At 34.2% G+C, this 13004-nt stretch overlaps 1 protein-coding gene across 1 annotated transcript in view; it reads left to right on the forward strand.

Annotated features, from left to right (window-relative positions):
* Window positions 1-13004, forward strand: part of LOC128173105 (uncharacterized) — a 29769-nt gene that overhangs the window by 5088 nt on the left and 11677 nt on the right. Inside the window, exon 2 of the mRNA XM_052838828.1 lies at window positions 1297-2912. Coding sequence (XP_052694788.1) covers window positions 1319-2912 — 1594 coding nt within the window. The 5' untranslated portion in view covers window positions 1297-1318. The remainder of the gene's footprint in view (window positions 1-1296; window positions 2913-13004) is intronic.

The following is a 13004-nucleotide window of genomic DNA, read 5'->3' on the forward strand; positions in this document are numbered from 1 at the left end:
ATTGCTCGATTAGCCACAGTGTGTGGTTTGCGCATATGCGATGTTCTAACATATACAGGAAAATGTATTCAATTATCGTGGATTTTTTTTAAGTATCTGTGCCTGGATTTCAGTCTGTCTTGTTTTGTCGTTTATTGGATATTTCTTGCCAGTGCAGTGGTTGTCATATATTTTTTGTTCAAACCGCGTTTCTACTTTTATTGTCCAAGGTAACGTGTTCAGGTGTATGAAATGCGGTAAAGCACGAATAGTGCTCCTGGCCTTATATAGGGGGCGTGTAGCGATGAGCAGAACAATAGAAATCGACGACTAATATGGCGGTAGTCTGAGGTAAAAGGGAAATAATGCGTATTTATGAATTCATGTCAGCTTTAAGCTACACACTCAACAAAAACTTCTAAGTATACACCCTGATAAATAGAATGATTTAAAAACTACATTTTAAAAAATGTGAAATCTTTAAAGGGCATGGTCACGATTTTGGTTTATTTTTCTGTTTTTATTATTTGCAATGCTTAGGAATGCATTTCTAATGATCAAATGAAATTTGGGTGCCAGTCGTTGAGTTTTAAGCAAGATACAGGACTTACAATTATTCGTCATGTAAACAAGGCTCGTGTCCTGTTTTTGTTTATATAGGTTCAATATACCAGTAAAAAATCTTTTTAAAGCTAGTTTGTTTATCTTATTATTCATTTAAAGCATAAATAAACAGTTCCTAACGATTAACACATTCATTTTAGTTCTAAAACTGGAGTTTTCAATTTAAAATTCAACATGTAAACAAACGCTTTGTTTACATAGCGAAAAATTGTAGGCTCCGAACTCGCTTATGACTCATCAAATGACACTCACATTTTGGCTGCCTATTTAAAATGCCTTACTGAAGCATTGTAAACATTAAAATCGAAAAAAATATTTTTGTCCAAAATCGTAACCATGTCCCTTTAACATAGTGTTACACTTCGTAACTGATATGTCCTTCATTAGTAGCACAGAAAAAAAAATGAAAACGAACACCAATGATCATACAAAAAAGTTGAGGGCAGCATTCAAAAGGAGTTTTCTTTATTTATTTTTAAAGAACGAAAATGGGCAGATATGTATCTAAATCATGTCTGTGCTCAATTAATGCACAAAAAATTAACTTTCCTTTATTAATAAAACTCGTTAACGTCTTAAAACTGAACGTGACTGAATAGGAAAAAATTCCATTTATAAATGCAATTTTGATTAAATGATTAATTAATGTATTTCACTTTAGTACTTCAGCTTAATTTCCATTAATTTTATCAGACGACGTCACCCCTTCAACATCATGAATGCAGTAAGCACACAATATCGAGTACGTGTATGTTCTAATTGCCCGGGAGACGCAGAATACTTGTGTGAATCATGCCCTAGTGACCTTTGTTCCCAGTGTAGTGAAAACCATGTGAACAATCTGAAAACAATTGATCATAATGTGACGCTTCGTAAAAAATATCACTATATTCTAAAACATGAGTTATGTATTACACATCCAGGGAAAGATAGCATAAATGACTGTGAACCTTGCGAAGATCCTGTCGGTTATTGTTGCAAAAAACATAAAAGTCACCAACAGATTGTTGTCCAAAACATGATTCAGACAATCAGAATTGAGACACTCTTTTTAAGACATATGCTTCTGGAAAGAATCAAAACTAAGATGAAAGATGTCCCGACACATTTCTCATTCTATCAGTCAGAGCTGTTAACAAAGGCCCAGACACTGAAGAATGTTATTGATTATGTGCTATATGATGGTTTAAAACACAGGTGTTTAAAACAGAAATTTAAATTGAGGAGACATCTTGCCAGAATACAAAGATATATATCCAGAAATGAACAATCAGCTATCAGTCCAGTGATATCCATTCAATCCTGGAAGAATTATGTTATACCTGAGAAACATTTTTCACTTCACACCAACCAGTTTTCCATGACTGCGCTATATAACAAAAAAAATGTGGTGGATTCACTGTGTAAAATATATTCAAAGGGAAGAAAACTATGCATACGAAATGAGCATTTGCTGAAACTGATGCCAATTCCTGAGTTTCATCAATCTTTTACACTAACAAATGAAGATCGATGCAATCACATAACATTTGTGACAAAAGAAAAAATCTGCGTCAGTGATAAAAAAGACATCAGGTTGACTAACGCAACAGGTAACACTCTGCGGGATATTGAAGACATGTGTAGTCACGATTTTAAAGGTAATGGAATACATACAGTAAATAGACATGGTGAATTGATTTATATTGATGATAAGTATAACATCAATAAACTGTCAAAAAATATGAAAACAGTTACAACATTTATACAACGAACCGATGAAAAACTTTTTCCACAGTGTGTATATTGCTCTCCGCTCACTGGGGATCTTCTTGTCGTAGTTCTTATATTGAGTACAAATTCTGCTATGTTATCCGGTGTTAAACGATACAACCAGAGCGGACAACTGACACAAACAATACAACAAAACAACAAAAAAATGGCACAATTTCAAAGACCGGAATTTATAACAGAGAACAACAATGGGGATGTTATTGTGTCTGACGCGGTTGCGGTAGTTGTGACAGATCGTGAAGGAACACACCGTTTCTCATACACAGGACCTTCATCCGTTCGTCATCGGCTGATGCCAAACGGAATATGTACAGACGCGCTGTCACACATCTTGGTGTGTTATGGAGGTGCACAGACAGTGCATATGATAGACAAAGACGGTTATTTCCTGTCCTATCTATTGAGAAGACCATCGGGAATATTTTATCCAAGTAGCATTAGTTATGATGTCAACACTCACCGCATCTGGGTCGGATCAGAGTACAACAACAAAATATGTGTCTTCAGATATATAACCAGAAAAGACGTACAAACTGGTAGGTTTGATTATAAATATCATTTGCCTCAACTTTGATAAACGATTTATACGTATCAATACTAACATTATTATTAATGTAGTTGTAATGTGATAAAATGATAATTCTACGCAGCAATGGTATGTGTCTCGGATCAAAAATACGGCTGAAAAACGATAATATTCTTTTAATCAACGAAGAAATACTTTGACCGGGGGTATTAAAATTTTCATATCGTATATTGACAACTATGTCAAACATAATACTTGATGCATTTTTGTGACGTCATGTTTAATTCGTTGTCACGTGCATGCGTTTCCTAACATTGCATATTGCCTGATTCAATCGCATTGGCACACGTGATTAATGGCTTTAAATCGGAAATATTTTTGTAGAAAAATCCTTTGTTATGTCATAAACTTTGAAGATCTTGCTTGGGCTTCAAATAGATATTTTGTTGATTAAAGATATTGTTAAAACATTTCGCCAAATGATAAAAAAAGGCATTTTTTTTTTACTAATTAAAAGCGATGTACATAAAATTTGGGTAAAACCGTAGGTTTCCAAAGCACAATTCACTTTGGCACCCGTATTCTCAACCCATTTTACCTAAAATGTTCAAAAACTGTATTGATCTTCCACCTGCAAAAAACTGTTTTGTTTACATGTATTAGAATTCCTTTATTCAGTTGTTTACACATAACAGGGGAAGTAGCCAAACCATTTGTAGCGGGCGGTTTCCCAATATTAATCCTGAATTAAGCACAGGATTCGGTATCAGTTTTAACCGCTTATTATGATATTACAACAATTCTTGCACAGAATAACAAAAACAGTACTTACTGTTCAAATGTTTTTCAACTCTCTCCTCTTAAATCCTTCTTCTATACAATATATGAAGAACGTACAAACACCGTCGGGCTACCCCGAGCCGGGACATATTATGACGTCATATTTAATATATGACGTTAGATATACTACGAGTTAGATTGTACTATTGTAGGAGTCAAACCCTACATTACAAAATATTTTTACCCAGGTTCGTTCGTTTATTTATTCTGGACCAAGTTTAACTCTCCTGAAATAAAGCAACTTGTAAACTATTCAACAATTTATTATGAAAAGACATATACAAATATACCGAGACTTACATGTAATACCTGATTCAGATGGAAAAAAGGTGTAAACCCTGGCCTTGAATAGGTACATTACTGATATCTTAAAGCGTTATCATGATTTAGATAGCCAAAAGAATAAAGAACTGAAAGTGACCAATAAAAACTTTTTATGCTTGACTGACATTTGACCACCGATAGCTAGAGTATATCCCTTAAAGGGAAATGGTCACGATTTTGGTCAAAATTTATTTTTCCGATTTTAATAATTACATTGCTTTAGAAAGGCATTTCTAACAGGCAACCGAAATTTGTGTGTCATTTGTTGCGTAATAAGCGAGTTACAGAGCTTGAAATTATTCGCTTTGTAAACAAAGCGTTTGTTTACATTTTAAACGTTGAAGTAAAAATTTCAGTTTTAAACCTAAAACGAATGTGTTAAACGTTAAAAACTGTTTATTCATGCTTTAAATAAATAAAAAAAGATAGACAAATAACTGGAAAAAGATTTTTTATTGGTATATTGAACCTATATAAACAAAAACAGGGCACGAGCCTTGTTTACATGACAAAGAATTGTGAGCCCTGCATCTTGCTTATGACTCTAGGAATGACTCTCAAATTTTATTGAATTTAGAAATGCATTTATAAAGCATTGTAAATAATTAAAACATAAAAACAGAATTCGACCAAAATCGTGACCATGCCCCTTTAAGGTGCCTCACTACACCTTGAAATATTCTCTCAAATCAGCAGAAAATTACTCGATTATGATAGATAGCATAATGGATAAGAATTATGTGTGTCAAATGGTCGGAAAATGTGCAATTTTAGATAAAAAATGATATTTTGAAAAATTTCATTCAGTAAACATGAACAAAAGCCCCAGGCGGATTTGAACTCATGACTTGCGGTTCACAAGCCTGATACTTTAACCACTGAGCTATTACGATATACATCTGAATCGATTGATACAAAAAGTTTAACAAATCTTTAAATCGCCATCTTGTGATATAGTGTCTTAAAAAGAATAAGTTTCGGTGTAGTGAAATACCTTAATACAGCTGTATTAAACAGAATACCTTAAATTCTATGAAAGGCATCTACAGATCATTTAATACTGATTATTGATATGAATGAATTTTGTATAACTAGCATACCGACAGCATCTAAGTAAAGGAAACAAGCGGTTTATTACAGGTTTAATATAATTTACTTATAACGTTACAATACATTTCCTGAGACCTATCGAATGGAATGCAGATCGTGACGCCAAATTTGATTATGACGTCATATTCGATGAAGTACAGACAAGTGACTTTCTACTCATCGCTGTGGGAAGCCTTAATATACCCACTAAATATATAAACGCACAACTAAATTTTTATATAGACGTGCACACTCTGCGTCAGACTTTAGGCGAAATACATTGAAATTAATGCATTACATTACCATCACAGAAGTAAAATGATGCATTACTATAACCATTACATTGTGTAAGGTAAATAATACTCTTTTTAAAAAGTTATTCCTAATAAAGTGTTTGCAAATGTTTCAAATGTTTTACATGTTCACTATCAGTTTCAAGTGTAATATATATAGATTATTAAATGGCAATTTTTATATCGCATCCTATATTAGCCCTCGGTCGCTGTATATTAGCCCGAGAGCCGTCAGGCTCGAGGGCTGATATACAGCGACCGAGGGCTATACTCTGTCCCAAGATATTTTGGATTTACATTTGGCTTAATTGCTTGATATTCATAAATACCTCAGGGTTCAAACGATGTTCATTCAAAAGTATGAAAAATTTCCAAGATTTCTTAGTCAAAACGCCCCTGTTAGCTCATCAGGTTTCAATACAATGCTAAAAAATGTGATGTCTACGGAGATTTTGTATTGCAGCAAGCCCGGATGATAACGTTGAAAAATTGCGCGATGCGTTCCGAGTGTATTCCGAATGGAGAAAAGATGTAAACGTTCCCCATTATAAATCTCCGTAAGGATTCTGTTTTCGTTCCTGTGAATTTTTCCGAGTGAAAGATGATAATGTGTCAATGAAATTATCTTGGAAAATATCCCTTTCAACTATTTCAATTGCACTTCTTTCACAGGTATGTGTATTTTTATTTAAGATCGTCCAAATGTGCTGCATCAATATCTTGGGACAGACTATAATATAGGATGCGATATAAAAATTGCCATGTTATGATTTTTATATCATATACTTATAGAGAAAATATCAAAGAAACAATAAAAAAACCATGAAGTGATAAATGATTATTGTTTACAAATCTCTCCGTGTCTATATATTCCATCTCTGACAAACTTTCCTGGAATTTTGCGCCAGCTGTTTGTATACCAAGTTGACGTCGACGTAACTATTTGACGTCATCCTCGGAGATCGGAGTTGAACGGTGCATACCGAGCTCTACGTCACAATAGCCGATAATTAACGGAAAGGGGTGTGATATAACATCCGAAGATTGCCGGAGAGGGGTGTGATATAAGATTTTTATTACATACTTAGTAATAAATACAGGTTTTTTGCACATGTGATACAGATGACATCACAAAATCCGTATCGGCCTCCGGGGCTGATACAGGTTATCAGCCCTCCAGGGCTGATACGGATCCGTATCACACCCCTTGCGTAACTCCTCTGCCTTTTTTCGCTTCGGCATTTTGCATGTTTACAGACGAAAAATAAAACATTTTCAGTTACAGTCGACATTTTTAAGTGCAGTTGAAAACTTCAAATGCTAGCAAATGTTTTAAAGCAGTCAACTTTTAAAACCTGATGAAATTCCGTTCTGTAGCTTCATGTTTGTTAAAACAAGAAGAACTCATATGTACATGTCCAGACTTTTTTCAAATGATATGAATAATCAATTTGTTCAAGTTGATGGGTTTTCTTTTTAAATTTATTACTAAGTATGTAATAAATATAATAATAAATACCCTTTTCCATATCACAGCTTGTATCAGCCCTCGACCAACATCAACCCTCGAGCCTTCGGCCCTCGGGCTGATATTGGAGTCTCGGGCTGATACAAGCTGTGATATGGAAAAGGGTATGTATTATTCTCTATATATCACACCCCTAGGGTTTATATCACACCCCTATGCGAATTTTCGGTTTATATCGCACAGGGCGGAAAAGGGTATATTTTCTATGAGTATACGATATATGATTATAAGCAAGATACAGAGCTCACAATTCTTCTAAGTTTAAGTTTTTTGTTTTTTTGTGTTTGTTAACAAGAGTTTATTACATTTAACCGAGACTTTTAAACTTGGTATTTCCTATTCAGCATTTAAAATGTAAATGAACAAAAGTATGTGTGCAACCATAGAATTGTGATCAAAACTCTGTATTTTGCTTATAATTATGATATCTAGCAGCGAAAATAATCTGCGTTTAGACTGAAAATGCTTAGCATCTTAAAACACGTTGCATTGGTCAACCATTACGTAGAGATCGTACCGAATTACCGAATGAATGGCTATTATTTTGAGTATATGTTGTTAGTGCTAGTGCATCAGATTTTGTTCATTTCCGCAGGTATACAATCAGCTGTCTGATTCAACGAAGTCTATGTTTCATTTGATATGTTAACATTCTAAAATACAGACGATAGTTCCTTCTCAAGTTTAAAGGCATTATCAACGAACATGAATTTAAAAAAAATGAAATTGACCGAAAGACTTAAAAAAAAATTCTTATCATTAAATAAAACATTTTTAAATCATAAAATGTGAAGTTTCATTCATCAAAAATCTAAATGATATACATGAATACAAAACAACAACAGCAACAATATTTGAAATGGATGCGCTTTCAGTCCAGCAGAGCTGACTTTAATGGATTAAACACAAATAGAGAGTTGAAATCTGAGTCGGGTGAATTGAAAAAGAAAGGGAAATACATGCGATTGTTTGTGCTGTTATTCTCAGTGCAGCAAGATTCGTTAAAAGTGGTTTTAATGTGAGTTCAATCGCTGGAATATGCAACTGGGGATAACCATACTAGGAGACGCGATTGTGGACGAAAATAATTGATATGTACCAACTTTTTAAATGTTATGGTAACTAAATAACTTGTGAGGTACTTAAATTATATATCTGCCGCGTGGAATGCGCCGGATGAGTTCATTTGATTCAATACCCATAGCTTTGCTTTACGATGCTTATTCTGATGACCGATCATGTACGTGTGTTGATTTAAAACTCATCGTTACCAAATTTGAACTAGAAGCTGTTATTAGACAGTAATACCCGCACCAAATGTTTGCCCCTAAATAACACTGTTTTGTACCAGTTTAATTAAAAATGAAGCTCACAAGCAAGTTCCGGTAATACATTTCAAAATTATAATTTTCATAACTGAAGGATGAAATCCCTTTCCATATAATAATACACATGAGCAGCACTTTATGTGCAATTGGGGGTTGAACTGTTTGCATGTGAATTTTAATATAGTTTCCTCTGCATTATATCCATGAGTACTTTATCACCGTGTGCCTCTGCTTCTAATTTATGAATTTTCTTCACATACATATCAATGTCAGAACGTTTTGAGTTTTCTTAGAGCATTGTTCTCAAATCCGTATTTTTTTACTTTGAAGTCTTGCGTTCTCAGACGTAGCACTTTTTAGATTTTCAGCCATACTCTTCGTAAGTTGATCGGACTTGCGTAGCTGAATCTTAATGTAGTGTAGCTCAGTTCGTAGAATACTTGAGGTATCAAACAAAGAATGAAATTGATTGTTACGAATTGAATTAAACGGCAATTCTCTGAAAATACGTTTGTTTTCAAGATATTTGCACAGTCGTTTCATGTCTCGCGTCTTTTTACGACCCAAAACTGCTTCCTTTTCAACATATTTTGTTGGTTTCTTCATCTGTGTAAAACACATTCTGGAATAATGTCCAATTCTGTGACATCGGAAACACTTCTGATTAAAGGCGAAACATAAAACGTTGGGATGCACGTTTCGGCACCTTCCGCACACTGGACGCTGACATGAGGGGAAGCTGAACTTCTTCTGTCTCCACTGCGGTTGGAAAGAATATTCCATGTTGAATCTAGTTTAAATAGTCTTCTTCATATGTAGACTCTGAATCTAGGGAAACTCGCTAAACTGTTGTAGAGGTCCAGGATCTGACTACTACAAAATATATGTAGCAGTTCCGGGTGTCGTTACCCTTAGGTTTATCCACCAAATATTACGGGGCGCTCTCTCCCGTACAGGACTAACACTGGACCAACCGTGAGCTTATTCTCTTGTTGTTGGACCCAGCCTCATGAAACCTCCAACAAGCCAACACGCGTTTTAGTTTTCAGACTTTAATATAGATTTTACATGAACTATACTTTTACGTGAGTTTGGTATGCATCAGCACCGAAGGTCTGATTCCAACTGACTATAATTTACAATTCAGAATAATATATAATGAACAATGGCACAACACAATGAAGGATTAAGATAATAAGTACATATGTAAGTAAATCAATTATCAAACAGCTATTGAGAAACTCGGGACATTTTAGCAGCATGTACATAAAAGGATTAATAAGATGAAAGAAGCTCAAGTGTCAATAAACATAAACAGAAGTCAATTAAAGATTAGCTGTCCATCCCTGATTGTGCCTCAGGTGGGATTAATGCTGCGCGGAATTTATAACGTTTATAAAACAGTTGTCGAAATAGTTGAACAGTTTTTGTAGCAATGAACACAAAGTCCGAAAAAGTTAATTTACACAATAATTAAAAAAAGTCCGAAAGATTGAATGTCACACCGTGACATAATCAATAATCTTAGCAATTCATGTCATAGAAAGTATAATGTTCTATATAATTATTACAAACAAAATTAAATTATCCCCCTTTCCGCGGCGGTTGCCGGTTCCAGATTTGCTTCTGTGTGCCTACATGTACATAATCGTGTGCACGGAATTAGAAAAGGTTGAGAGTGAGGGGTCCAGACCCTCCCCCTCCCCCCCCCCCTCCCCCAATGAAAATTCATTTATTATATCAATAGTAAAATTACCAAAAATACACCGCAGACTCCAATGCCCTTACAGACATATAATTGCTCTAACCCATTGCGCTTCAATGTAAGGTAACATTATTTTGGGAGGAAATATTATATATATACTTTATTGTTTATTTCAATAGGAAGTATACAGCACAATATGCAGGTGTCCCGCACCACCTTAAAGCTGTTATTTACCTAATAAATAGTGCAAGGGGTTTTGAAGAATCGGTCATAAAAATACATGCATGTTACAAGTAACTGATCTTGTCTGAAGTTACGTACACAGCACAGGTCTACAGGCCTCAATAGTGGATACTAGTTTTACCCAGCTCTTCGATTTTTCATGTATGGTTTTTTATATGCAAAAAAGGATTAGTTAACATGCATAAACATTTCTGTTGTAATCATATCCCAAGATAAGATGTGTCTATCCATTAAATCATAAGAGGAGTTCTAGGATCTATGTTTTTTGTGATAAACGTCAATTTTCTGCTACTATTTGACTCCCTGGATGAAATTTAAATTTTCTTAAGACCTTATTGCACATCTATAGGACAGCTCTAATTATATCCCAAGAGATGACCTAGCTACTCCAAAAGTTGTAAGAGGAGTTTTGAAACCATACTTTTTTTTTGCAAAAAACACGTCATTTTTTGTTGCCCACTGATCCTCCTAATAAAACAATAATTCTGGAACCTGATCACACTTCAATATGACACCCACAATCATATTCTAGAGTATCATTTGGCTACTGCAAAAAAGTGACGTTTTTGAAACCAGTTTTTTTTTTAAAAACGTCATTTTTTCAGCCATTAAATGACCCCAGGACAAAATTGAAATTTCCATAACCTTATTGCGCATCTATAGGATACCCTAAATCATTTTCCAAGAGATGATTTGTCTACTGTTGAAAATGTAGGAGGAGTTCAAGGAAGAAGGTTTTTTGTAAAAAAAAAAAAAAACAAACAAACAAAAAACAAACAAACAAACAAACAAAAACTTCATTTTTTACCAATTATTTGACACCCAGAACTACCAGAGAAACCTTTTTACAAAATAACATGACACCCCCAATCAAACTCCAAGAGTTCAGTTTGTTGGTTTATAAGATGTAAGAGCAGTTTGAGAAAGTAAAACGTGACACACGGACGGACAGATGGACGGAACAGGGTAACAACAATATACCCGAACTTTCTTTAAAAAATGCTGGTATAACAACAGTGTTACTGTATATGCCCATATGTTCGGCAAAATGTGCTGCATAAATATCTTGGGACAGACTAAAAATAATGTATATTGTTTATTCTTGAAAGTAAAACTTTAAATTTTTTATAGTCATCAAGCTGTATTTTGTTTGCTGGCAATTAAACAGACACAACTTTACATTTTGTTGAAAGTGTTTGTCTTTGAAATTCCCGTTCTATAAATAGTGTTTAAACAGAACAGATGAGAAAAGTAGATCCGATAAAATTTTATTGATGCAGGTGAAATTTTTCGACAAGTCAGAAGCGTCAATATCTTATCAAAGTAATAAATATTAAACGATACGAAAATCATAAAAGCTAAAACCACCGTCACAAGTGAAAAATTTCAACGCATTATATATTTAACCTTAATATACTTCACAATGACAAAACCGGCACAAGTAGTTCGTCAAAAGGTGCTATATATCGTATTTTTAAATCTAATTTTTGTTGTGAAGACTATATAATTTTACTACAACGAAAATTAAGAAACTTATTTGTTAAATATAGAGCTACAAACCATCACCTCCCTTCAGAAATTGGTAGGTGGAACAACACTCCATGTGAAGACCGCAAGTGCGGCTAATGTGAAGCCAATCAAATTTCATTATGTTTTGGAATGTAGTGCATTGTCACATGTACATGTAAGAAAAAAAATCCAAACATCTTAAGATTTAGAACACTTATGCCATTTTCAAATCGTGTAATTCTTATGAAAATGTGTACTTTAATTAGAAGAATATTTGATTCGGTCAGTCATCCTACGTAACAACTATAAAAAAATCATTGTTTACTTTATTCTGTTTCTATTTTGTAAATTCTGCTTTTCTAATACATATACATTTGTATATAATTCTTCTGCACCTCATGTAACATTATATGTTATGAGTGAAAATAGATGAACTTGAACTTGAACTTGGAGAAAGTCTAAGCCAAGTAAAGAGATGATATCAGTTGTAAATTTCATGAGGAATTTAATGGCACTAATTGTTTTCACAGAATTAGCGTATAAATGAGGTTAATCAGTCCAAAACTTGCGCACGTTTTTCTACGAGATAAATACACATTTTTTTAATAGGTGACACTGTAGCTCCCATGGCGTCCATCCAATTTTTTTTCAGACCGGGAGCTATTATAAAGACCTGCAGCTATTTTCGTAAATGATTCAAATTTGAAACATAATTTGCCCATAATTTTTGAAATTCATATTTTACTTTCCATAAGGATTATTTATGCTTAATTTCGTTGAATGTGAATCAGTAGTTCTTGAGAAGAAGATTTTCTATAGCTTTGAGGTCTTCTCCGCTTTAAATAAAGATCGGTATTTTATTTTTGCAATTTATATTCATCTTACTAAAGGATGTTCTTTGCCTTTTCTGTTTAAAATTGGCCTGGTTGTTTTTGAGAAGAAGATCAATATTGAAAAAGTTTACAGACGGACGGACAGACGGACGACGGCAAATGCGATCAGAAAAGCTCACTTGAGCATTCAGCGCAAGTGAGCTAAAAAATTAAAACCTCCGTTACAACATTTTCGTGTCATTAGTTGCGAAATAGTTAACTTTTATTAAATAAATGCTAAAAAGTATGTATTTATGTTTTCATTCTCCTGCCAGGCTTACCATTTTCCGTGCGAGAATCGTTTTGTGTAAACCGTTTAGCTTTTGGACACGCGTGTCCACACGTGTGGGGGGGGGGACTGGTTGCAGGAT

This window comes from Crassostrea angulata, chromosome 2, assembly GCF_025612915.1.
Source record: "Crassostrea angulata isolate pt1a10 chromosome 2, ASM2561291v2, whole genome shotgun sequence".
NCBI classification, from domain to species: domain Eukaryota; kingdom Metazoa; phylum Mollusca; class Bivalvia; order Ostreida; family Ostreidae; genus Magallana; species Magallana angulata.